The 26,485-nt window shown below is 42.2% G+C and overlaps 1 protein-coding gene, 1 long non-coding RNA gene and 1 pseudogene across 4 annotated transcripts in view; 1 reads left to right on the top strand and 2 right to left on the bottom strand.

The window, feature by feature from the left end:
- Positions 1-2,400, bottom strand: part of LOC308489575 (vomeronasal type-1 receptor 4-like) — a 4,380-nt pseudogene extending 1,980 nt beyond the window's left edge. Inside the window, exon 1 of the transcript in view lies at positions 2,367-2,400. The product of the transcript in view is annotated as a vomeronasal type-1 receptor 4-like (transcript). The remainder of the gene's footprint in view (positions 1-2,366) is intronic.
- The window catches only part of LOC308490041, a 13,126-nt gene extending 3,891 nt beyond the window's left edge, over positions 1-9,235 (bottom strand). The window contains exons 1-2 of the long non-coding RNA XR_013992157.1: positions 6,465-9,235; positions 5,156-5,616 (exon numbers count right to left, since the gene is read on the bottom strand). This is a non-coding gene — a long non-coding RNA (uncharacterized lncRNA). The remainder of the gene's footprint in view (positions 1-5,155; positions 5,617-6,464) is intronic.
- LOC308490040 (uncharacterized protein) lies at positions 5,733-26,485 on the top strand. Of its 2 annotated transcripts, none has more exons than XM_081031758.1 (5): positions 5,733-6,038; positions 14,568-14,762; positions 17,210-17,336; positions 22,526-22,599; positions 23,217-26,485. In XM_081031758.1, the coding sequence occupies exons 2-5, from the start codon at positions 14,748-14,750 to the stop codon at positions 24,285-24,287; spliced, it is 1,287 nt and encodes a 428-aa protein (XP_080887884.1). In that variant the 5' UTR covers positions 5,733-6,038; positions 14,568-14,747; the 3' UTR covers positions 24,288-26,485. The 2 variants fall into 2 exon arrangements, with proteins under 2 accessions (XP_080887884.1, XP_080887883.1); XM_081031757.1 differs by having other exon boundaries at positions 14,537-14,762.

Here is a 26,485-nt window from a genome sequence, read left to right as displayed (position 1 = left end):
CACTGATATGTGATAAGAGTATTGTAGGGTAGAAACTAAATATTACTAATTTCAAGTCATAAACTAATTTATTAATATGCTTAAGTAAAGATTTTAGCAATAGGTAAGATTTATGAAATTATTTATATGGGAAAGATGTTAGGAAAATCTGCCGTCATTGGCTGATGTTAGCTTTTTGTTCCCTCACATGAGAGACTGCATGTGAGGTGATAGTTAGCTTAGGGTTAAAAAAATTCTCCCTCATCTCATTGGGCAGGAGAGATATGGAGACGATGTTGTTTTCTGTCTGTTTTGCCTGCAGATGAGGTAGAAAACTAACTACGTTATAGAAAAATAGAAAAATAACTAAGTTATATCAGAATGACGTGACAGGCACATTGCCAGGCTTTGGAAGGCTTTGGGCTGATGGTCCCAGGCGAGAACAGTAGGTATTGTTTGTCCGAATAAACTGGCCCTTCAGCCAGATAAGCAATATTTTTATCACAGTAACTGCCGAACCCTCCCAGAACTGGCCATTCCCTGAGGGGGAGGAAGGAACAAGGAGCTTGGCTCTAAGGTACATCTGAAAAAATATGTAAGACAGACCTCAGTTGGCAGTGTAATTTTGTCATTTGTCAATGGTGATTCTTCTAAACTTGGTGCAGCATTCTAGTCCCTCCACCACCCCACGTCTCTGAGCCACCACCTAGAACCCAGTCAGGCCCAAGAGCAAAAGTCTCAGCTCAGAGTTCAGGCTCATCTAAGACCAGAATCTATAGCACAAATCATTCCTCCCATGGACTGTGTGCTGTCCTTCTGTGGGCTTGCCCCTCTCCCCCTATTGCCTTCCTTCCTTCCTGCCCAGTCCATTGTGCATATGCACACAAGGCAGACAGGGCAGGTTCTTAGGAACCTGAATCGAGCACCTCCTCCAATCCCTCTGGTCCCAAGTGAAGCACCATGTCTCCTAGGCACTGGGTACACAGAACCACTCTCCCTCAAATAAATGCACAGGGCACCCACCAGGCCCTATTTTAGAGGGGGAAATATCAAATTAGGTTAGAGGAAAATTAAGAGCTAATCTTCATCAAAAGTCGACAGACACAAGCAGCTGATTAGCTCAGTTGGTTAGAGCGTGGTGTTCTTAACAACAAGGTTGCCAGTTTGATCCCCATAAGGGCCACTGCAAGCTGCTGTGCCCTCTGCAACTAGATTGAAACAACTACTTGACTTGGAGTTGATGAGTGCTGGAAAAACACAAATAAACAAAAGTTTAAAACATTCACTGTATTGTATGATCACACCTCGTACTCTGAAGCAACAATTATGATTGCTGTTTTTAGCCTAGTTTGGTTCTCAACAAGTCTTTATTTCCTTCCAACCAATACTTTGTACTTTTCCGTTGCACTGGAAACATGAGGGCTAAGTTTATAGTCTGGCCAGCAGAGGGCAATGGAGGCCACCTTTGTGCCTGCCAGATGAAGGAAAGCTGGTAAACTTTAAGAAGTGGTTCCCCAAAGTGTGATTCCCAGGCCAGCAGCGTCAGCATTACCTGGGTACTTGTTAGAAATGTAAATTATTGGATCCAACCCCAAACCCGCTGAATTGGCAACTCTGAAGGTAAGGCCCCCAAATCTGAGTTTTAACAAACTCTCCAGCTGATCTTACTGTACAATAAAGTCTGAGAACCACTGGTTTGGAGACCTATTGGAGTTCCAGATCTGTTTGTCCCGGACTCCTGAGTCAATGTCAACAGAACCTGCCCACTAGTATGGCCAAGCCTAGGCCTTGTGTTGCCACAGAGACTTGATGGCTGGATTTGGGGGGAAGCAGCAGGCAAAACATATCTAACACATGTAGAGTGGGTTAGAGCCCACAAAAAACTTTCACATGCATCTCCTCATTGGTTCTTGAAAGACCTCTGAGAGGCAAACATCTCCATTATACATACGAGGAACATGAGTCCAGAGAGGAAAAGAGATGTGTCCAAGGCTACACAGAGCAGATTCAAGACTAGGATTCAATCCACAGTTCGGGATTCTCCTCCAAATCAGAGTCAGGAAGAGGTTCTGTCAGCTGATGCTATGAAAGCTCTCTAACTCATAAACACACGAATGGGAACTAGGGACTGGCTGGCAAACTTCAGTGTCCCCTCTGTCTCTTTCCACTCTCCCCAAGACGGCATGCTGCCCTCCTGCTGTATCTTTTTCCATTCTGTTCTCCTATAACCTTGCACTTGCTGCTTCTTTGGACCACCTTTCTGGAGCGAGTGGGATCTGCTTCACATCTTGCACATTAGTGGATGGCCCTGTAGGCCAGGCGCTACAGCTCAGATTTTCCCCACTGGCTCCCGGAGGCCCCAGAACTGCTGAAAGAGTCATCGTTACCAACAAATTCGCAGTCACTGCCATCAGTTTCCATTGTTCCCAGTATCTCTTCTGGGCCAACTTCTCTTGACCAGCCTACAAAAAGCAAGCAGTGGGGACCCTTTGGGGGCGTATTCCTTGGGGGTTAGTGAGAAAGAACGCTTTCAAACCCCAAATCTGTTTATCCTTTTTGCCACTCCCACCCCACGTATGTACTAGCGTCCTCAGGTTACCCTTGGAGGAAATCTATCCCTAACATCCCATTTGATTCCCTAATCCCACTACCTGTCCTGAAAAGCAACTCCAGAGTGAGCTTCAGATGCCTTAATCCCAATGGTCTTGACTTTTTAAAACTTGATAACCCAAAGATGATCTGATGGGAGAATTCAAGCCCTCTGGCCCACTTAAGTAGGGTCAATACTTGAGGTCGAGATACGGTATGTCCTGCTCTGTCTGTGACTGGGCGTTGACACTGGCACTACATCCTTTTTCTTAGCTGCAGTCAGTCCACTCCAACGTTCTGTGTCAGCTGTGGTAGGATGGAAGGCCAACATCCCATGAGCCCTGCCTTGGGAAGAGAATTGGCTCTAGGGGGCACTGCACTCCATGATACTATTGGGCTCCTGGGTTCCTTTTGGGTCACTCACTGGCTCCCTATGCTCTGTTATAGGAGTGTGAGGGCATACAGCTCTTGCCCCAAAGAGCTTACAGTTCAGTGGAGAAGGAAGACATCAAAGAATAGTCATAAAATTGATTACAATGGGAAATTCTTTGAACCTTTCTGCAACTTTTAATTTTCTAAAACTTAAATTATGCTAGTGATTCAGTTTTAAGAAGGAAAAGAACAAAATGCTGTGAGTACATGTAACAAGAAGGGTGATATGTGCTCCATACTTTGAGTTAGGGCCCTGCGTGGATTCTACAGCCTTGCAGGTGGCTGTCACATTTGGGGACAGGGGTTCAGAAAGCACAGCTGGAATCAGAAGGGCCTAATTAGTTGACTGTAAAGTCAGAGAGCTGTAAAGCCAGAGGGCGATCTTGCCTAAGTTCCTTACTTATACATTTTTTGAATGACTTTAATGATGAGGAGCTAAAATCTGCCCCAGGGCCTGGGAATGCTACTCTGGCTTTTCCACGTGGCTTCACAGCTAGGGCTGTGAATGCACTCAACAATCTTTATGGAAATAAACAATTTTTGAGACTGATAAACATACCTTATCAGAGTTACCTGGGAATAATGATGGCATCCAGAACTGATTACGTTGTAAAATGGTAGGAAGGCATTTTACACATGTTCTTTCATTTAATTGTTACGATGACCCTATGTCTTAACTATCACACTCCATTTAATTAAACAACTTTTTTAAATAGACATGGTAAAAACATTCAAAACATATTAAGGAGCATATCTGATCCTTCTGTTTCCTTCTGTTTCCCCTTCACAAAGGTAACCTGGTTGTGTCTTTTAAACAGTTGTTCTCTACATACACAGCATATATGTAAAAAATATTCTTTTTCTTATACAAATGGTAGTATGCTTTATACACTATTCTGCACCTTTTTCTCAATTTACCTTAGAGATTAACTCATATTAATACATATAACTGTCTCATTTTCCAACAGTTGCCAGTTGCATGGTTTCCACTGTGTGACCAACCTATCATTTACTTATCCAAACTGCCATAATGGACCTTGGGTTTCTAACCTTTTGCCATGACAACCCATGCCACGAACGAATATCTTTAGTTAGTGCCTCAGTTTTAATTTAATTTTAATTAACTTCAATTTCAAAATTGAAGCATTGTAAATCTTTTTTCATTAAGCATGTTACTTTGGATATATTGTGTTAAATTATTAAAATCAATTTTGTTTCTTTTCATTTTCTAATGTAAAATTTAAAATTGCATATGTGGCCTGCATATTTCTGTTAGAATTTTACTGATTTAGATTGTCACAGTTGGGTGGTGGTCTGATACCTGCACTGGACTTAGCTCCTCGAGAGTAGGAACCAGCCTGTCTTGATTCCTCTTGCGGCCCCATAATCATCCAACCAGGCATGAAGTAGGTGCTTAATACGTTTTTGTTTGTTGTTTTGTTTTGTTGTTTAATGAATGAGCAGATGAATAACCCCTACCCTCTCCCAAGACATATATGCTTCTCAGCTTCAAGTCTTAGTGACCAACTTCTGGGAAGGATGAAGAGGGAAGGGTAGATACTGACTGGGTTTACTTGACCAGAGGTCTTTGCAATTCCAGCCAATATCCTCTGGTAACCCCTATGGAGTAGGAGTAGCAACATCTTCTTCTTTTTACTTTTTTAACTTAAAAAAAATTATTTTAAGTGTGTTTTTCCAGGACCCATCAGCTACAAGTCAAGTAGTTGTTTCAACCTAGTTGTGGAGGGCGCAGCTCACAGTGGCCCATGTGGGGATCGAACTGGCAACTTTGTTAAGAGCACAACTAAAACTGAGCTAACTGGCCGCCCCAATATCCATTTTTTGAAAAACGGGTCGGATTTTGATGACGTGAGTAGATGGACTCATTTACACAAAATTTCCCAGGCCATGGGTGCTCAACAAACACATTCCCTCAAAACGTGACATCAACGAATAAATGGTAGGTAACAGGGCTTCCAGGGCCCTCCTCTGGGTGGTGGTCCTGAGGCTGCCTCGGAAGGCAAAGCTCCGGAGCTCCCTGGGACGGGGAGAGGAGACCACACCTCAGTCCCTACATGTGTGGGCGTCCCGGCCCCCTGCGTGGGCTGGAAGGGGACCGTGTCTGCTTCCCGGAGGGGCGAACCGCGCCTGTTACCTGCGACGACAGGACTCTCAACAAGGGACGGGTAAGGCGTGTGTGGCGGCACCCAGGAGCTGCTACTTGAACGACCAGACCTAGAAGGTGCGACCTTGGGGATGTTGCGGGGGTAGTCCGCCGATACTGCGGTTAGCCCCCAGCCACGCGCCGGGCGAACGGCCCCAGGAGAGGGGAGTGAGCGCGCGTGCGCACTGCATGCAGCCGGCAGGAAAACGCCCAGCCGGAGTCAGCGCGCGCGCGTTCGAAAGGAAAAAAAGAAGTCTTCCCTGTAGGGCCCTCAGCATTTAGGGCCGGCGTCGACCGGCGATCGTGAGTGCATGACCGCGCATAGACGCCCTCCGCCGCCGTTCTGCTCCGTTGTGGGTCTAGCGTGCGGCTTTGCTGTCCCCACCTCACCCTAGGCTCGCATCCTCGGGGTAAGTACTTCACGCCAGGAGGAGACGGAGGGAGAGGGTTTGCTGAAATAAAGGAAAAGGTGGACAGGGCTGGGGGAAAGAGAAAAACCGCCCTCGCGGAGCGTGGAGCGCTGCAGCCGGGTTGGAGTACGCAGAAGACACGCCTCCACCCTTCCCTCCCCTCGGGTCTGCGGAAGTGCTCTGGAGACTGGAGCAGCACGGAGGCGACAAATGGACTACCATTCCCAGAAGGCGGTGCGGTGCTGCGCCTACTACTCCCGGCAGCACTCGCGCGGCAGGCTTTATTCAGTTTGCGGCCGCCTGGGGTAAAACTACAGTTCCCAGGAGGACTCGCGTGAAGCGGCTTGGAAGTGGGCAGCCTGGAAGTCACTCGGGCCACTGGAGCTGGCGGTGTTTCCAGCGAATCGCGCGGAGCCGAACGCTGAGGTCGTGGGGCCCGCGGGGCGGGGAGCCAGTACGCCCAGGTACGTGGCTCCAGATGCAGGGGCGGCTTCACCCAAGGGTGGCGGGGAATCGGTATCCACTCGGACCCTGAGGGTCAGCGCGGGCTGGCGACCCGGCGGATGGCCGGGTTGTGGGCACCGGCTGTGGGGGCGGCGGCGCCGGGATTCGCGCCCTCGGGACCTGGCCGGACTCGTACCCGCATGGCTCAACTTTCCAGACGTGCTACCCGGCGCTGCGCGGAAGAGCCTGGAGTGGGAGTCAGGGTGCAGTGGGCTCGCGTCCTGGCTCTGCCCATTCGGGAGCAACTATCTAGGGAAACCGCGCCGAAGCTCAGTTTCCCCTTTCGGCAAAACCGGGGAAGAAGCGAGTATTTCTCTTTTGCTGAGGGTTCTGTTGAGAGGTTGAAATTTAGCGAATAAGGCATTTGGTACATAGAAGGTACTTACGTGTTAGCGCTATTGTTAGTTCCGGAGAAATGGCGTGAAATGGCGTGAAGGTATTATCGACCTCGCAGGGTTAGTTGAGGGTGTGCATGTAAAGAGTGGAGTCCATAGTTAGCATTCAATGCAGAGTGGCTGCTGTTAGGTGAAATTATTTCCCCCCCCCTTCCTCCACCTCCGCCCCTCCGGTTTTAGCCTTTGTTTCTCAGTCTGGTTGGCTCCTTGGCCCATGCTGGTATTATGAGCCTTCCATTCTCCCTGGCTGAGCCAGCTGTCGGCTGCTCACGCTGGCTGCCGGCCATTCACGCTGGCCTCCGGCCACTCACGCTGGCCACCAGCCGCGCATGGCAGCACGCTGCAGCCAATGGCACCCCACCTCAGCCCACCGCAACCCAGTACCAGGGATCGCGGTTGTTCACAGTCTTATCTGTAGAGGGCGTGGCTCCTTGGGCCAGGTGGGATAGGAACCCGTGACTTCTAGTTAGCATGGAGCTGGAACCACCTGAGCCACCAGACCCGCCAAGCTGAAATTATTTTGTTAAGAGCATTTGGTTTGGAAGGCAGAGACCCTAGTTCAAATTTAGGCTCTGGCGTTTACCTATTGTGTGACCTTGTGAACTGACTTCACCATTCTGTGCCTCCATTTTCCTGTCATTAAAATGGGGATTTTAATAGTAGTCACCTCATAGAGTTGTTTTGAGAATGCACTGAGAATACCATGTGTAAAGTGCTTAGAGCAGCAGCTGGCACATACCGTAGTCAGTGTTCAGTAAACGGTACCATTTATTCAGCGTTTTTCCACTGCCCCAAAGACCCCCTGAGGGTGGGGCTCTGGCTATAGAGGAGGTTTCCCCTGTGGGCCAGACTCAAAACTGGTCTGTTGACTTCCTCTCCTGCAGCCTCAGGTTCCTCATTTGTAAAATGGGATAACAGTATCAGCCCGAGAGGGTTGTAAGGATTTGCTGAGGTTGTATTCTCTCACTAAGTAGCAGCTCTTGTGTATTACAATTGTTCTTCAATGTTCTCCATCTGGTCCAGATACTGCCTAACTGTGGGCTGTGACATGACAGCCCTGAGCTCCCCCACATGTTCACTCCCAGCCTCAGTGTCCCATCTGTGAAATAGTAGTCATGGGACTTTTGTGCCAGGGTTGTTTTGCTGATCCCAGGAGATAATTCACGTTTAGTGCTTAGCACAGGGCCTGGTGTATAATAAGCACCTAAAAAACGTATCTTGTTTTTCTTAATAGGCCTTTGCTGCTTTTTTACAGGGCAGAGCAGTGACAAAGTTATTGCCCCCACCTCCATTTTTGTTCAGTAGAGGTTGTATTGTGGAACATACTATAGTATAAAGGCATGAGAAGAGATGGTGCTGAGCTGCTCTCAGCAGCTTCCAGCTCAGTCACTCACTCACTCTTCCCCCGCAAGCCAGCACATTCACTCCAGTGCTTTATGTACCATCCCAATGCTGCCAGCACTTGACTTTGTCTCAAACCCATATTAGCCCCCTGAGTTCCAGCTCCAGATCTGGAGCCTGTGCTTGCTTGATGTCCCCTGGTGAGTGTCCCTAGGGCACCATGAACTCAATATGTTCAACCCAAACTTCTCCTCCAGAATCGTAGTCACCGTCTCGGCAAATGGGCCAACATTGTTCGGATTGCCCAAGCCAGAAACTTGGCGGGGGATGGAGGAGGTGATCTTCTCTCCCAGCCTTCCCAGGTCCAGTTGATTGGCAAGAAGGATGGAGCTGCCATTTCACAGAAACACCATTTCATTGCTCCTTCTCGTTTTCCCATCTCATGGACACTGGAAGACCCCCTTGGCCACTACTGGAAGTGGCCTTTTCCCACTAGGTTGAGTTGTTTCTTTTAAGTCACCAGGATTAATGTATGTAAAACATTGTATTAGTACGGAGCAGAGAAGACAATATGGATTTAGCCAGACTGCAATGGCCACAGGTGTGGTGTCAAAGGTTTGCTTTCAGGGGAGCCATTTCTACAGTTTTAGCCTGTCAAAGCTCGGCTGAATCATTCATTTCTTTCTGAAAAATCATACCTTGTCAGTGGGTTAGAATATCCTGTATGGGAAGGTGGCCATCCGGCATTTCGGGAGGCAGGACACACATGGGAAGAGAGGTTGGGAAGGGAATTTATTATATCTCCATTGAGGATTATTAATCTGTTGTCAGAACCTGTTGTCATTTCATTTGATGATGGAAACCTGTGGTCTCAATCAAATTTCTGATGGCCCCCAAAGTTACCTAAGTGTTATTTTGTTTTTCTTATTCTGAGGGAATAAAACAGTGACTTTTCAAAAATTTTTGGTCTTGTTAGTGACAACAGCACATGGTTTTTAGGAGTCTCTGTGGCATGATCTAAGGTAAATGTGAGCCTATTTTGCAGTTGTTAGGTGGTAAATCAAAAATGGAAAAGTCATTTCCTTTAAAGTGTTTCTTTTTATCTGTTAAAATAATAGGCTATTGGACCATTTGGTATATTTGCTCGTCCTTCAGGCTGGTATCGCTCCTGTTTCGTACTGCGCTGGTCATGGTCTTAATTTGTGTGCGTGAGAGTGGGTTGAATTTGGCTTTTAAAAAGTTACACAAAGAAATACATGTTCATTGTAATCTGTCAAATAATACAGAAATGTATAAGGAAAATAATGGGTACCACCTTCTACTCCAAAATCCCATCCTCCAGAAATAAGCATTTATTCAGACAGTATTTATTAAGTGCTTATTGTTAGGTTTAGGAGAAATAGTGGTGAACTAAATGGATATGCTCTAAAAAAAAAAAATGGATATGCTCTCTGCCCTTTGTGATTTGTGTGGATGCTCTGACTTACGTTTTTCTGTGCTTAAATGGAGATATATACATATATATGTATATGTATGTATGTGTATATATATGTGTGTTTGTGTGTGTATATGTATATATATATTGTTTTTTCTCCTTCACTACCAAAAAGGGAGGCGTAGGGATCAAACTACACATGTTTGTAACTTGATTTTTTCAATTAATGATAGGCCATCTCCCTTCAAGTCATTACATACGGATCTGAATCATTCTTTTTAATAGCTAGACCTCCATTCTTCAGTATGGAGAGACCACACTTTATTTCACCATTCCCCTATTGCTGGACATGTAGGTTTCTGGGATTTTGCCTTAACACACATCTCGTAAACATCCTGGTACATAGGCAGTGTAGCATAGTGGCTAAAAGCATAAAACCGTAGGCAGGGAACAAGATAGACAAGATCTTTGCTTTCCTAGGGTTTACATTCCAGCTGGGGAGGCACACAATAAACAAGGTAATTTCAGAGGGTTTTAAGTATCATGCAGGAAAGGACTGGAGGAGGGGCTAGAGAGTGGCTGATGGGGCAGGCTGGTAGTGAGGAAGGAGGTCACTTAGCTTGCAGTCAGGGAAGTCCTCCCAGGCCTCTGAGGGGGAGTCACGTGAGCTGACTTGAATGAGCAAGAGGTACCAGCTGTGCCAAGAGCTGGAAGAAGAGCATTGCAGACAGGGAACAGCAAGTGCAAAGGCCCAGAGATGGGAATGGGTTTGCTACAAAAGCAGTATCATTGCGGCCGGCGAAGGGTGAATTCCCACTTTTGAAGTTCATGCTACTTTAATTTTTGTAAAACAATCATGACAATACTAGCAAGTACTGTTTACCTAGCACTTACTCTGTAGTAGGTGTTTTTCTAAACTTTCACACTTTTGCTCAGTTAGTCCTCACAAGAGTCCAATGAAGTAGGTAAGTTTATCGATCTCACTGTACAGATGAGGAAGCTGGCTCCAGACTCCAAGCTCCTCACCCTTATGCCAAATGCCCTCTCTTCCCAGACCCTCTTCACTAGGCTGAGGCAAGTTTAGGAAGTGGAGGCAGCTTTGCTTTCCATGGTTTTGGACACACCAAGCCCTGCAGATTACATGTAGTGCCTGATTCCCGTGGCAATAGGAGTGGTCTGGGGGTGCTATGGCATCGTTTCCACTGCCGGTGGGACACAGTGGGGTCATTTCTGTTGGGATGTTTGGTTGTTTCAAAACTGAGGGCCCTTCAACAGAGCCTGTCCTCAAAACAAGGTTGACTGCTTGGCTGCTACACCAGACACAGGTTAACAGGAAACGAGGTGAGGTATTGAAGGAGCGTGAACAAGGCGAATGTCCTGTGGGTGAGCTTAACACGGTGACTTGGGCTGGCAGGGAAAAGAGTGTTTCTAAGCGCCAGCATTACGGTTATTAACGTGTACAAATACAGGCCCGCAACTGCAGTGGTTGTGTGGTCAGGACCACTCTCCAGCCACCATGACTGCGTCCCTTTTGATTTGGTGTGTCCTGGGCCTTACAGGTTGTTAAATATTTGGAATGAAGAGCGACCTAGTTAGATGTGAGGACAGTAGTGGGTCATTTTAAGACCAAGACAGGTATGGAGAGCATCTTTCATCCAGCCACCTCTGAAACATGTTTTCCACCTCGCTTGGGTGCCAGGCACATGCTAGACACTGACATATGAAGGTGAATAAGAAGACGCTGTTTCTCTTACTCAAGGGCCTGTGGGCGTGCTGTCCATTAGAAATAGAATGCGAGCCACGGGTGCAGACCACGTACGTGACTTAAAGTTTTATAGTGACCATATTTTAAAACGTCAGAAGAGACAGAGGAAATTAATTTAAATGCATTTTATCTTGTCCAAAAGGTTATTTCAACATGTAATCATTATAAAGATTATTGAGGTATCTTACCGTCTTGTTTTCACATGAAGTCTTCGAGAGACAGTGTGCCTTTTACACTTGCAGCACATGTCCGTTTGTACCGGCCACATTTCCAGTGCTCCGTAGCCACATGTAGTGGACAATGTGGGCCTAGGGTGTGAGGCTCACACATCAATCAGTGTGGTAGGTGACAGTGAGAGCGCAAATATGCCATCCCTGTTTTATCTTGGTGAATACGGTGGATGAGTGATGAAAAGCGTATTTATCACAGGCAGGTAGAGCTGAGGTCATAGCTGTTGTCTATCAGGGCACCTTCTGGGCCTGGCACCGTGCTTAGTGCTTGGGGTGTGTGCCCTGTTTCTGAGGTGGCGGGGACTGTGATTATCCCTGTTGTTCAGACGAGAAGGCTGAGGTATTGTGATGAGAAGCCATTTGCTCAAGGTTAGCAAGTGATGGAGGCAGAATTTGTATTTAGGTGCAGAGACCATATTAAATCTGTATTATATGTGCTGCGTTAGATGGTGCTTGACATGGGTAGGGTCTGAGTTTGAGTAACGAAACCACAGGAAGGACTCATTGCACTAAGCGGATTGCCAGCGTTTATCAGCGTCGGTCCTCGGTTTATGTTGGTGCTGGGGAGCTGATTTGGACCTGAAGGACCGACAGGCCCACTCCTTCAATGGAGCGTTAGGTTTGCTGGAAACAGGTCTTACTTCTCAGGATGGAGAGGGGGATGTGGGGGCTGGGGAGGAGGGTGGGCAGTGAGAATGAGGAAGGCAAGGAAAGGGCGCAGCCTTTGAAAGCTCAGTTCTGAATGGCTTCTTTGGGCAGGAAACTTTTTTCTTTTCGTCTCTTGACTCTGTCCCTTGTGGCTCCACAGGAACCACAAATTACAAGCAAATGAGGGGCAGAAAATCTAAGAAAGAGAAACCACTGCCCATTATACCCTCCAGGTGGGCAACTTGGACAGGATAGAATACCAATCCATAAGACCTCTCTCCAATAAGGTCCCTCTCTATCCCACAGTAGAGTCGCACATCCCGTGTGCTGCTAAATCCTGGGACTAAGTTACTTCCCACTACTCTGAAAGGTAAGAAGCCACTGCCATATTCCCCCAGTATACCCCGGGTTCTATATCTTACTCCACCATGAAATGACATGGGAGGGCTCCCCAAAGCATTGAACCACAAGGGTTACAATGACAAGTCACAGTGAAAGGAAGTACACTTTTTAATAAATTGCATCCTTCAGAAATGAATTCACCGTCCCAAGCCATCTGCACCACCGCATTCACTGAAGCATTATTCACAATAGCTAACACATGATACAACCTAAGTGTTGGGATACTATTCAGCTATAAAAAGAAGGAAATCCTGCCATTTCAGACAACATGTTAAAAGATTCTGACTTCTCAAAGAATATTTAAAAAATAGATAGGTTTTTTTTAAAAAAAATGTATCTTAATCAACACACTTTAAAGAAGTGAGAAAATACAGGTACCTAAAACGGGTGCAGGGGGACAACAATTTGTGTCACCACAATTCACAAAACACCTGCACCCATACACTTACACCACACACACACTCTCAGGCAAATAACAATGAAGAAAATTGTGCTTTGTGAATTCCGTTATAATCTGCCTTATTACTGAACATACCACTTCCATTGTGTATCACCAAATATGCATGTGTGGTATTTTTCTAAACGTTTCCAGTACAGATTGTTAATCTGTCCTCCACTGCCCCATGGGTTCATTTTCTTTTCCTTTTTTTTTTTAAATTAAAGTTTATTGGGGTGGCAATTGTTAGTAAAGTTACATAGATTTCAGGTGTACAATTTCGTAATACACATTGTGTGTTCCCTACCCAGAGTCAGTTCTCCTTCCATCACCATATATTTGATCCCCCTTACCCTCATTTACCACCCCCCTACCCCCTTACCCTCTGGTAACCACTAAACTATTGTCTGTGTCTGTGAGTTTTTGTTTCTTCATTTGTTTGTCTTGTTCTTTTGTTTTCAGTTTTATATCCCACATATCAGTGAAATCATATGATTCTCGACTTTTTCTGTCTGACTTATTTCGCTTAGCATGATACTCTCAAGATCCACCCACGTTGTCGCAAATGGTACTAGTGCATATTTTCTTATGGCAGAATAGTATTCCATTGTGTACATATATCACAACTTCTTTATCCATTCATCTATCGAAGGACACTTTGGTTGTGTCTATGTCTTGGCCACTGTAAACAAAGCTGCAATGAACATTGGAGCACATATGTCTTTACGAAAAAATGTTTTCAGTTTTTTGGGTGGATACCCAAGAGAGGGATTGTTGAGTCATACGGTAATTCTATTCTTAATTTTTTTGAGGAACTTCCACACTGCCTTCCATAGCGGCTGCACCAATCTGCATTCCCGTCCATGGGTTCATTTTCAAACTAAACTGTGATGTAAACACCTTTAGGCTCCTGGTCACTTCAGAATGGAGGCTCCACTCACCTGCATACAGGCTGTCACTCTGCTGATTGTCTTGTTATTCCATGTGGCCCATAGTAGGGGAGGGTGCGCAAAAACCTGGGGACTCAGGGTAGTTTGGGGAAGAGTTCTGAGGGGGGTCCCTTACACAACCCTGATGCCACCAAATGATTCCTGCCTCCCCTGTTGTACCTGCACACTACCTAACCACCTGGCTACACCCATTCCTGGACTAGCCCAGTCACTAGGAATCAGTCCTAGGAAACTGCCCTTCTAGAAGTTCTTGCTCCAACTCCTCACACTAAGAGGCCTCAGGTGTGCAAAGTGTGATATCTCTAGCCCAGTGCTACTGAAAACATGTCTGGGGGAACAAGGTCAGCACCACTAGGGAACTAAAGATGCCATTTCATGGGCGCCAGTGCAGAATCATAGCTTCTTAGAGTGGTGTCCTGATCCCCAAGAGGTCTGTCTGCACATTCAAGCATCAGAAGAAATGTTTCGCTAAATATTTTCCACCCAGATTCCTATTAGGATCTTGTGAGGAGTTTTAACATCTCCTACCTGCTCCCTCCCCTCAGAGTTGGTCAACTGGTCTGGATAGATCTTTATTGTCATTTTAAGAAGGTTCTCCAGCTGATTCTAAAGTGAGGCCAGGGTTTATCTGGAGGTTCCCACACAGCTTTGTGAGAGTTGATAGCCGGCTTTGGTCTGTTGCGTTTGAGAGAGGCAGGAGAGCACCCCCCATTCTCACTGTTGTAGTGGAATTTGTGCAGCTCTGTGGGAAGGGAGAGCAAGGGAAGACAGGAAAGAAAAAACTGTTTGGTCTTGCCTCGCTGAAATAGCTCAGTTGGGAGAGCGTTAGACTGAAAACTGTTTGGTCTTCACATAGGAGCTCATTGTTCCTGAATTTCCGGTGACAGGACCAGAGAGCGTGGCCTTTTCAGCATTTCAAGGCCCTTCTGTCTGGGTGTGGAGGAAACAGATGAAAGGGCTGTGCTGGCGTCTCTGGTCTCTGAAGGCACGTTCTCAAGATGCAGATGTGATTTCTCAACTTAACATCGCCTGAGAAAACGACCCAGAGCAGGCGGAGGGAGGACAAAATGGCTGCTTCTCAGGTAAACGTTCTGTCCGGGGTCAGAGGGTGTGTCTGCATTTCTTCCTAAAATCCATGGATTTAGAACTGCAAAACTTTAATTCTCTACTTCTGATGTGCCTGCCTCCTGAGGTTGTTTTCAACTACTTTTTTTTCTTACCATTGTTACGGTCAGCTGTTCACAACACTTCTCTCCTCTGTCCCAAAACCTGTTCCATTCTCTCCATCCAGGCTCCCTACAGGGCATGAAGAATTCTCACCATGAATTAATGACCTTCAACTAGTAAAACATTCCCTTTGTGACAGATCAACATGGGAAGGCATTGATATCCAAGATTCCTATTGGGATGGGGTCAGAGGCTCAGGTATCTGTAAAGAAGGGAAATATAGGTTTTAGAATCATCTGGATGCAACATCTGCTCTGTTAACAGGTTGTAGAAAATGCACATTTAACCAGGATGGCATTAGTGGTCAGAATAGCTCAAAGTTCTGAAAAAGAAGAGTAATTAGAAGAGACATCCTTACTACATTGGCAATGAAGACTTGCTATTGTCAACTGAAAAATAATATTGACTAGGTGTTTCATCACCAGAAGGATTTATTTAGGAAAAAGAAAAGGTTACAACCCAGTGCATACAAACATGGCAAGCTGTGTGCCAAGGTGGAGAAGTATTTATAGAAGGGAAGAGGAAATTAAGGGAAGGGGAAGTTAGAACCATAGAGCTTTATTATAAACATAGAATTCTTCCTTTAGGGATCCGTTGTGCTATTAGTAGAGCCAATAACTTCCTTAAGGCCTAGCTCCTTCCATAGCCCCTAGACTGATTGATGTTTGCCTCTAGTTCCAGTTTATCTTTATCACTGTTTAAATGCACTGATTAGATTTACAGAATATGGGAGGTATGTGTGGATTGAAATTTGCATAAAACTGATTTAGAGATGAAATGTCCTTCCATATTTTCAAGTCATCTGATTTCAGTTGCATTATACTCGATTTTCATGTGGTTCAGGTGCACTCTTTCAGGTTCCTGTAGTATAAGGCTAATATTTTCCCCCCTGTATCATTAATAAGGGTCTTACTGGTATTTATCGAGATATGCATAAACTATCACATTTCATCTGGAAACTCCCTTCTTAGCTTCTCTTTGTCGTTTTCTTTGCAGAATGAAAGCTCTCACTTTTGTTTACTGGAGATACTGGCAAATGGAGGCTTTACTCAGTCAGGTCTTGGACCTATACATTTCCATTATATTCCACAGTCATATCACAGACATACTCTTCATCACTTTTTTGTATTTTCAAACAAGTTTACAACAGTCATATTTGTTCAACTGTGTTAAATTTCTAAAATATAGCTCACCACAAATGATAAAATTTTTCAAAGAAATAAAAGACTAAGAAACAATAGCTCTAACATTTTATATCATTGTGTGTGTTCATCTCCCTTGTGTGATTATAAAATAGCAAAGAGTGTCTGTCATCCATGAAGATTTATGAGATTAACACAATTGAAAATCATCTTGATTTCATTGACATGAAAAGTTTCTTCTCTGTCTCTTTTAATATGTTAATAGTTTCCATTTTTATGTCTGTCTTTGTTCATAAAATGTTAACATTATTTGAGCTATTGTTTCTTCTTAATTTGTTTCTGTTCTCCTCAGTTACAGAAACTGCTATGAACATTTATGAGGGTTGTCTCTGCATATTGGTCTGTGTTCTTTTTCATAAATTCTAGATTAAGTTTGGAGTAACACTCAGGCTCTACCTTTAATGGATGTTTCACAAAATAAGACGAAGTATCATTGTTGTCAGATTACTTATATGTATTAAGAATTAATATCTAAAAAACGGTTAGAATAATATCTAGTGTATAGGATATTTTAAAGAAGGATTGTGGTTGCTATCCGTCCTATTCTATGAGACCTGCAAATTCCATATAACTGTTTCAGTTCAAAGTCTTGTATGATATTTTCTCTGTGCTGTTCAAAGTGTGGCACATAGACCAGAAACATTGGTGTCACTAGTTAAAAATGACCTTGTTCAAATTTTGGAAACTCAGGCCCCACTCCAGTACTCCTGAATCACAATCTGCATTGTTGGACACGTTAAAATTTGAGAAGTACTTTACACTTCTCACTATGACTTTTCCACTTGAGAAATATACACCCTTTATACTGTGTGACACAAATATAACACTTGAATGTGGGTATGCTTGTGTTGTTGCCTTAATTTTCACAATTTATCTTTTAGGAAAGGTAAGTCTCTACAGTGGTTCTGTGGATCATATGTTATGCTCTTTTCTCAAGAGTTAGAAAATACATCAGAGAATGTTACTGTGTCAGAAACGATCTTATTGGGTAATCAGGATATTATTCTTGGTCAGAACCAGTTCTCTTAACTCTTTGTTTTCATATTGGGTCACATTATGAACTCTGCCTGTGGCCACTTGATAAATGTCTTTTATTGCAGGGACTGTTGACCTTTAGCGATGTGGCCATAGAATTCTCTCAGGAGGAGTGGGAATGCCTGGACCCAGCTCAGCGGAAACTGTACATGGACGTGATGTTCGAGAACTGCAAGAACCTGGTCTCCCTGGGTGAGAGTGGCTTCCTCCCAGAATTCCTATTCCACGCACAGGGTTTTGTTTTCTTTATTAGTATAGTGTCTCCTGGGAGCTTCTGCTTTGTATGATAGTTTCACAACCCTGCTCTCAAGGTACAAATTGGGGGATTGCTGGTGTAGAAAGAAAGGCTTCATGATGTACCTAGAAGGGGAACTCAGGATCTGAAAACTTTAAATGTTTTCTGGTATCCTGAAGGTGCTGTTGGAATATAATATTTTGGGAAGTCATTTTCTAGAATATTCTAATACTCTACAATGTCCTTTCCTCTCACCTGAGCATAATGCTGGATTGGAAATTGGAGATTTTCCATCAAAACTCATGTTCCTTTTTATACTAAATTGGTCCTGCTGTCTCCAAGCCAGACCTGGTCACCTTTTTGGAGCAAATGAAGGAGCCCTGGGATTTGAAGAGAAAAACAATATCCTTCCACTGAGGTACCATGTTTTCCCGAAAATAAGACCTAGCTGGACCATCAGCTCTAATGCGTCTTTTGGAGCAAAAATTACTAAAAGACTCAGTCTTATTTTAATATAAGACCGGGTCTTTAATGTAATATAACATAACATAACATACCAGGTCTTATGTTAATTATTGCTCCAAAAGACACATTAGAGCTGATGGTCTGGCTGGGTCTTATTTTCAGGGAAACGCGGTAGGTAAGAATGAAGGAAGCAGATGGCACATGTGAGAGGTCCAAAGATCATAAGGGAGGCCACACACTAAAGTATGGCTTGGAAAGATCTGCTTCAGTGGAAATGATACTTGAGAGGGTGAGGCTTACTTCTGTTGCTGTCACAGAGGGACAGCTCCTCTCCAACCTACCCTGCTCTTCCATCCTCTAAGGATTCTCCTTCTGCCCCAGGGATCTCCCATCACAGTTGCAGTGAGAGCAAAAGTCCTCCCCGTGGACTGTGAGGGCCGGCATGATCCGGCTACTCTCCCATTGCTTTATGGGCCTGGGAACGGCTGTGCACATTGCTGAGGAATTCTGTGTTAAGCCTTTTGTTTTACTTACTTTCTTAAGCTACACCCCTTGGGAACTGGTTTTTACCAATTACTTTTCTTCTTTTTTCCCCCAAAATATTTTATTGGGGAAGGGGAACACGACTTTATTAGAGAACAATGTATATTTCCAGGACTTTATTGGGGAACAGTGTGTTTTTCCCAGGACCCATCAGCTCTAGGTCAAGTTGTCCTTTCGATCTTAGTTGTGGAGGGAGCAGCTCAGCTCCAAGTCCAATTGCTATTGTTCAGTCTTAGTTGCAGGGGGCACAGCCCACCATCACTTGTGGGAGTCAAACTGGCAACTTTGTGGTTGATAGCACGCACTCTAACTAACTGAGCCATTTATCTGCCCCATATAATTCTTTTAATGTGCTTTTGAATTCAGTGTGCTAATATTTTATCGAGAACTTGTCATCAATGTTAATCACAGATACTGGCTTATAGTTTTATTTGTAGTGCCTTTGTTTGGCTTTGATATTATCTAATCCTGGCCTCATACAAAGTGTTTTGATAATATCTTTACTCTTTAATCTTTGGAAATGTTCATGGAGAGAAATAGTGTCAATTTTCTTTAAATGTTGCTAGAATTCACCAGTGACTTCATCTGTTCTACGGCTCTGCTTTGTTTGGTGTTTTTAAAAAATTATTATTACTGTTTTAATCTACTTACTAGTTAGATAGGTCTCCTGAGGGTTTTTTGTTGTTCTTTGTTTTTTAAATTTCTTCATGTTAAAGTCTAAATAGATTGTGACCTTATGGGTATTAATGTATTTTGTTGTAGTTTTCAATTTTTTGGCATGTAATTGTTTATAGTAGCCTCTTCTAATTATCTTATTTCTATGGCATGGTTTATAACATCTCTGCTTCCACTTTTGATTTTATTGTTCTCTATTTTATTCTTAATTACCTAAGGGTTTGTCAGTTGTTTATCCTTTCAAGAAAACCTAATATTCCTTTTTTTTCTTATTTTTGTCATACTCTGGTTTATATTTGCTCAATTTTTAAAAATTTCTTTTCCTACCTTTGAGCTTACTAGGTTGCTCTCCTTTTTCTAATTCCTTGAGCTGTAAAGTTGTGCTGTTCATTTGATGTAAGCGCTTATCTCTGTATACCTCCCGTTTAGTACTACTTTCTCTGAATCCCGTAAGTTTTGGTATATTGTGTTTCATTTTATTTGTATCAAGATATTTTCTAATTTCCTTTTTTTTTTTTCAATCGTTGTTGTAGAGTGTGTTACTCAGTATCAAAATATTTGTGGAATTTCTGAGTTTCTATCTGCTGTTGATTCTTAGTTTTATTTCATTGTGGTCTGAAGATACCTATATGATTTCAATCTTATTAAATTTGGTAAGATTTATTTTGTGGACTAGCAGATAATCTGAACTGGAGAATGTTCCATGTGTGATTGAGAAGATTGTGTATTCTAGTGTGGTTTCAGTGATATGGTCTGTATATGTCCGTTGTATCTATTTAGTGTACAGTATTGTTTAAATCCTCTCCTTATTCAACCTTTGGTTTTCTTGTGTTTTTTTTTATCAGGTGAAATTGGGGTATTGACTTGTCCTACTCTTATATGGCTTCCTATTCTTATTTCAGTTGTCACATGTGCTTCTTATATTTGGAGTGTTGATGTTATATGTATACATATTTATAATTATTTTAGCTTCCTGATGAATTCTCCCATTTATAATAATACAGTGTCTATCTTTGTGTTGTGACATTTTTGATACTGTATTTGTCTGATATTAATATGGCCACCCATGCTCTTTTTTGGTTACCATTTTCATGGAACACCTATTCCTATAATTTTAGTTATATCCTATGTGTGTTCTCAGATCCAAAGTGATATAGTTAGATTTTATTTTTTTATCTTTGTAGCCAACTTATGTCTTTTGATTGGGGGAGATTCATCTATTTACATTTAAAATGTTACCAGAAAGGAAGGATTCCTATAACCATTTAAATTTTTCTGCAATTTTTTTATAGCAATTTTGTTCCATTTTTCTTCTCACTGTGTTCCACTGTGTTTCTTTTATTTACTTATTTTTTTGGTAGTGAAATGCTTTGATTTCTCATTTCCCTTTTGAGTGCCTGCTGTAGGTATATTTTTTTGTGGTTACCATGGGGTTACTTAAAACATTTAAAGGTTGTAACAGTGTGTTTTAAACTGATAGCATCAGCTGTATACACAAACTGTACTACTTTACATCTACCCCCTTGTACACACTTTGTTATTAATATCACATTATGTCTTTTACATTGTGTATTCTATAACATATATTTATGATGTTAATGCTTTTTAAAATTCTGTAGGAGAAATTAAATTGATTGTTCATCATTACACTACTACAGATTTTTTTATGTTTGTGTATATATTTACATTTACCAGAGAGTTTTATATTTTCATATTGTTTGTATTGTTGTTTAGAATACTTTTATTTCATCTAGAACAACTTTCTTTAGCATTTCCTTTGGGCAAGTCTAGGGGTAAGAAATTTCTCAGGGTTTTTCCTCTGAGAAAGTCTTAATTTCTCCATTGTTGAAGGGCATGTTTGCCAGCTGTAGTATTCTTGGTTGATAGTTTTTGTTCTTTCAGCACTTTTCATATTTTATGTCACATTTTTCCTGTAAGGTTTCTGCTAAGAAACCACTAATAATCTTACAGGAGCTGTCTTTTACACGACATGTTGCTTTTTTTCACCCTGAATTCAAGATTCACTTTCTGTCTGTGATTCATGGTAGTTTGAACATAATGTGTCTCTGTGTTGCTATTTTTACATTCATCCTACTTAGAACTCAGTGAAGAGCTTTTGTTTGTATATCTCTTCAAATGTGGGAAATTTAAGCCATTAATTTTTAAAATAAGCTATCTGGCCCTTTTCACTCTCCTCTCCTTATGGGGACCACTTAATGTGTACATTGGTCCACTTGTTGTCCCATGCGTCCCTTAGTCTGTCTTCACTTTTCCACTTTTTTTTTTTTTGCTTCTGTCAGTAATTTAAAATGAACTGTGTTCAAGTTGTCTTATTCTTCTGCTTGATCAAGTGTAGTGTTGATACTTCTAGGGGATTTGTAAATTTACATATCATATTCTTCAGTTCACAATTTATTTAGTTTTAATCCTTTCTGTCTTTTTGTGTTTTCATTTTGGTCATGCATAGCTTTCCTGATATTATTTAGTTGTCTGTCTGTTTTCTGTCTTCCCCAATTAAGCACCTCTAAGATGGTTATGTTGAATTCTTTTACAGATAATTAATAGAGCTCCATTAATTTAGGGCCAATTTCTGGAGATTTGTTTTGTTCCCTCTGATTGGATTATGTTTTCTTGTTTCTCTGTATGCCTTATGATTTTTGTTGAGATTTGGGATCATAAAAAACAACCAAACGTAGTTTTTGGGATCACAATGATCCCAAAGAGCTTTGGGGATCATTTCAGGCTTTATGAACTTGCTTCTGTACAGGACAACACAAATAAAAATCAGCTGGGTTAGATATTCTAAGGCCTGTCAAACCAGTTCTGGAATGTGTATTCTTTGTGGGTTTTGTGTGTGTGTATTTTCCCAGTTTAAAATATTTTCTCTTTCTTCTTTAGAGCCCATGATATCTTCCTGTTCCTGATGTCTGTCTTCAGTATTGTAGTCTCTCTGGTGATTGAACAATTATTCACCTTTCTTCTTAGTGGCCACCACCAAGCATATAGAGTGTGCTGCCACTCCTTTAGCGCTCTGTGTGTTGCAAAATAGAAATCAGTCCCTCATGCAGCTACAAGAAAAACCAGATCATTGAACACACTTATCTATTTCTCTACTGAGAAGAAACCAGGAATTGGCAATTTTCTTTCAGTCATGCCATGGTGTGTCAGGGAGGGTGAGCAGCTATTGTGGGCAAATGTTAGCAACTTTCCTTTCCTCTCTGATGTGACTCTTCCTCATTTTGTACTTTCCTGGGGGTTCTATAATCACATTACTGGCTTCTGGAGTACTGAAAAAGGCAACTGGGTCAGTAATTGTGGTAAGTTTACATCTCCATGGAGGAGTGAAGTTTTGGTGCTTCCTCTTCTATCATCTTTCTTAAGTCTTCTTATCAGTATTAATTTTGTACATGATATATTTATATTTACCTGAGTGTAGTAAGTGTGATAATTTGGTATCTTTCAGCTGTATCTTCTCATGACACCCAGGGCTTGTTGCCAAAGCCAGGCATAGAAGATTCATTCCACAAAATGCTACTGGTAAGATATGGAAGGTGTGGCTTTGAGAATTTACACTTAATAAAAGACTGGGAATGTGAGGGAGAATGTGAAGGGCAGAAAGGTTATTATGATGGATATAACCAAACTGGGACAATGACCCATAATAGAATCCTTGTTGCCAAAAGAGATCAAGGAAATAAAACATCTTGGGAACACTTTCACAGTCAGTTAGTTGTGTTTGCAGAGAAATATGTTTCTGAACTTAAAGACCAACAGCAATTTTTAAAATATACATATTGTCTGAAAGGAAATTTGAAAAATCAGGGAAGTCACCTAGTTCATATTGTAAATAATCATTTGAATTATTTAAAATGTACCATTGGATTACACCTTCAAACATTTCTAAAAATCAGAGATTTGAAAACGAAGATAGAAATACTAAATGTAAGAGGCCCTTAACCAAAGATTCATTATTCTTCCACCAAGAATTAATCCCTTCCTGTTCCAAAGTCTATACTTTTCATGAACATGGGCGGGTCTATACAACCATCATTGTTTAATAGGTATTAATGAATAGTTCATGGGAAACAACTTTGCATGTGTAATGAAATTAAAGAGTTCTCACTAAAGGCTTTCCTATTTTCAATGATTACCAGAGTATGAATAATGGAGAGAGAAGTTATCAATGCAATGAATCTTGGGAAAACTTTAACCAAGGGTCAAATCCCAGTAAACATCAGAGAACTCAGCTTCCAGAGAACCATTATAGATGTGGGAACAATTTTGATCAAAGTTCAAATCATATACATCAGAATATTCATATTGTAGAGAAGATTGACAAATGTAGTGAAAGTGGCAAATCTTTGAGCCAATCTTTAAATCTTATTGAACATCAGAATATTCATACTGGGGATGAACCTTACAAATGTAATCACTGTGGGAGCATATTTTGTATGTTATCCAATCTAAATAGACACGAGAAATTCCATACTGGAGAGAAACCTTACAAATGTAAAGAATGTGGTAAAGCCTTTAAGCGGCGTTCACATCTTACTCAACATCAGAGAATTCATACTGGAGAGAAGCCTTATAAATGTAGAGAATGTGGTAAAGTCTTTAAGCGGCGTTCACATGTTACTGAACATCAGAGAATCCACACTGGAGAGAAGCCTTACAAATGTAGAGAATGTGGCAAAGCTTTTAACCAGTGCTCAAAACTTACTCGACATCAGAGAATTCATACTGGAGAGAAGCCTTACAAACGTAGGGAACGTGGCAATGCTTTTGTCCTGTCCTCAAGCCTTACTCGACATCAGAGAATTCCTACTGCAGAGAAGCCTTACAAGTGTATAGAATGTGGCAAAGTCTTTACCCAGTGCTCAAGCCTTATTCAACATCAGAGAATTCATACTGGAGAGAAGCCTTACAAATGTAGAGAATGTGGCAAAGCCTTTAAACGGCGTTCACATCTTACTGAACATCAAAGAATTCATACTGGAGAGAAGCCTTACATATGTGGAGAATGTGGCAAAGCTTTTAACCAGTGCTCAAAACTTACTCGACATCAGAGAATTCATACCGGAGAGAAGCCCACAAATGTAGAGAATGTGGCATTGCTTTTGTCCTGTACTCAAGCCTTACTTGACGATAGTCAATTCATTCTGGAGAGCAATAGTGCAGATGTAGAGAATGGCAAAGCCTTTATTCAGCATTCACATCTTAATTGACACATGAGAATTTATACTGGAGAGTATCCTTAAAACTAAATATGGCAAACCCTTTAGTTGGAACTACGGTCTAGTCAGTATCAGAGAACACACATTAGAGAGAAGCTCTGCCTTTTTTCCCCCACTTCTTCTGCCTCCTCTCCCTTCCCACTCCCCCCCACCCCCCCATCTCCCCACTGCCCCCCACCCCCCCACACCCCCACTCCGGTTCAAGCCGCTGTTTCTCAGTCTAACGTAGGACACAGCTCCCTGGCCCATGCTGGTATTATGAGCCTTGCGCTCCCCCTGGCTGAGGCAATTGGTCTCCGGTTGTCGGTTGGCCACTCACAGCAGTTCGGTAGCACACAGCAGCCCACAGCCACTCACGCTGGCTGCCAGCCACTCACGCTAGCCTCCAGCCACTCCTGGTAACCCACAGCAGCCTGCAGCAGTACACAGCAGCTCACGCCAACCTCTGGCTGCTCACGGCAGCCCATCTCCAGGGAGAGACGTTGTTCACAGTCTTAGCTGTAGAGGGCGCAGCTCACTGGCCTATGTGGGAATTGAACCTGCAACCTCGGAAATAGGAGCACGGTGCTCCAACCACCTGAGCCATCGGGCCAGCCCGAGAAGTTCTACATTTTTAATAAATGATGAAAGACCCTTTTCCAAATACATACTTCAGAAAACAGCACAGATTTTATTTTGGAATATAACTTTAAAGAAGTGAAAAATCTGGGGACATATGTAATCTAAAATGTCAGTAGAAAGTGATGTCAGTAGCTCTTTTTTTATATTCTAAATCAGAATACTTATAGAGAATAATTCAAAGTTAATAAACTTAGATAATTTACTGGTTATTATGCTTCAAAGTATCAAGTGGAAGGATATTTGGAGAAGTGTAATCACAGTGTATCATGTTGACTATTTGAAATCTTTTGTAAATCTCTTCATGCTATGCCTTTATTTCTAGTGTGTATGTGAATCATGGGGTTTGATTGTTGCTCCCTGAAAGACCTGAGAGCCCTTGATTATTATGTGGGATTCATTTTTCCATGAAGATTAACTACACTGTATGAAGGAAATCTAAATGAAGATGCTGATTGTGGTTGACATAGAATGTTAATGTAAGTCACCATGAAGTAGGTGTTCAGGGCATAGTTCTTTGCATTAATGAAAGATGGAGGAGCAGTATGAATTTTAAGTAGTTTTACCAATTGCTCTTTAAGGAAAAAAAGGTGGCAGTTCATTAAAATCCTGATGTATCTTCATAGTGGCCATAGATAGATGTCATAAATATTATTTGATATGGTTAAAATAAAGAAGTTTTCACAATACCTGAGAAAAGTATAGATAACTCATCCCTAAGTGCATAAAATTCTTGTATCTCTATCTTCACTAAATAATTAGCCTCCATCTTGAAAACCAGAGGAAGCACAGCTCTCAGATTATTCTATCAGAAGAATAGGAGTGCTTCTTGAATGCTTATAATGTGTATTTTGACCAATGATGATACAGTGGGGTTGCAATGCTTTATTTGGATAGACTATGTGTGAACTTAATATATTTTTATTAATAAAGGTGAATGAATTTGAATATGTTGACACTGTTGTGTAATGAATGTGATGTTATCCTGCCACCATCAAAATATCCCACCTTATTCAAGGTTGTAGGTAACAACATACCATTTGGTGACAGTGGAATGAAATCATTAGCAATCCCGTTCCCCAATGGCCTTAAGTCTTTCTATAGTTTGCAATAATGAGACCTTTTCCCCCCACAATTTGTATATTATATTTTTTTCTCCTTATGGTAACTACTGGGATATTATGAGGGCTACAATAAAGATAAGAGTGTTTTTGAGAGTTTAGCTAAGCTATTCCATGTTTATTGCTGCTTTGGCATTTACTTTGTGTATCTAAGGAGCCTTGAACTGACACTGTCTTCCTGCTTGTACATATACTAGATAAGAGCTCACAGAGTCACAAATAAATATAAGTTCCTGATATTACTTCTCCAACAGCCCTTGGGAGCAAGTTTCCATTGCATCTCGGTCCTCTTTTTAATGCCTCTTAGATATCTTCAGAGCTTCCCAAAACTTTTTTCTTTTTGGTTTTAATTGAATAATCTGGACTTAGCTGAGAAACATCAAAGCACTCCGCCCATGCACTCTAATAAAGGTATGTACCCGGATTCCTGCCATTCAGTTGCACCCTACT

The sequence above is a fragment of the Rhinolophus hipposideros genome (genome assembly GCF_964194185.1).
Source record: "Rhinolophus hipposideros genome assembly, chromosome: 21".
Lineage (NCBI taxonomy): Eukaryota > Metazoa > Chordata > Mammalia > Chiroptera > Rhinolophidae > Rhinolophus > Rhinolophus hipposideros.
This window is presented reverse-complemented; position numbering and strand designations above follow the sequence as displayed.

Excerpts from the sequence above, each read along its gene's own strand:
- LOC308490040 (XM_081031758.1), top strand. Across the intron at positions 17,337-22,525 it reads CAAGAACCTGGTCTCCCTGG|CTGTATCTTCTCATGACACC; the intron begins GTGAGAGTGGCT and ends GGTATCTTTCAG. Across the intron at positions 22,600-23,216 it reads CATTCCACAAAATGCTACTG|AGTATGAATAATGGAGAGAG; the intron begins GTAAGATATGGA and ends AATGATTACCAG.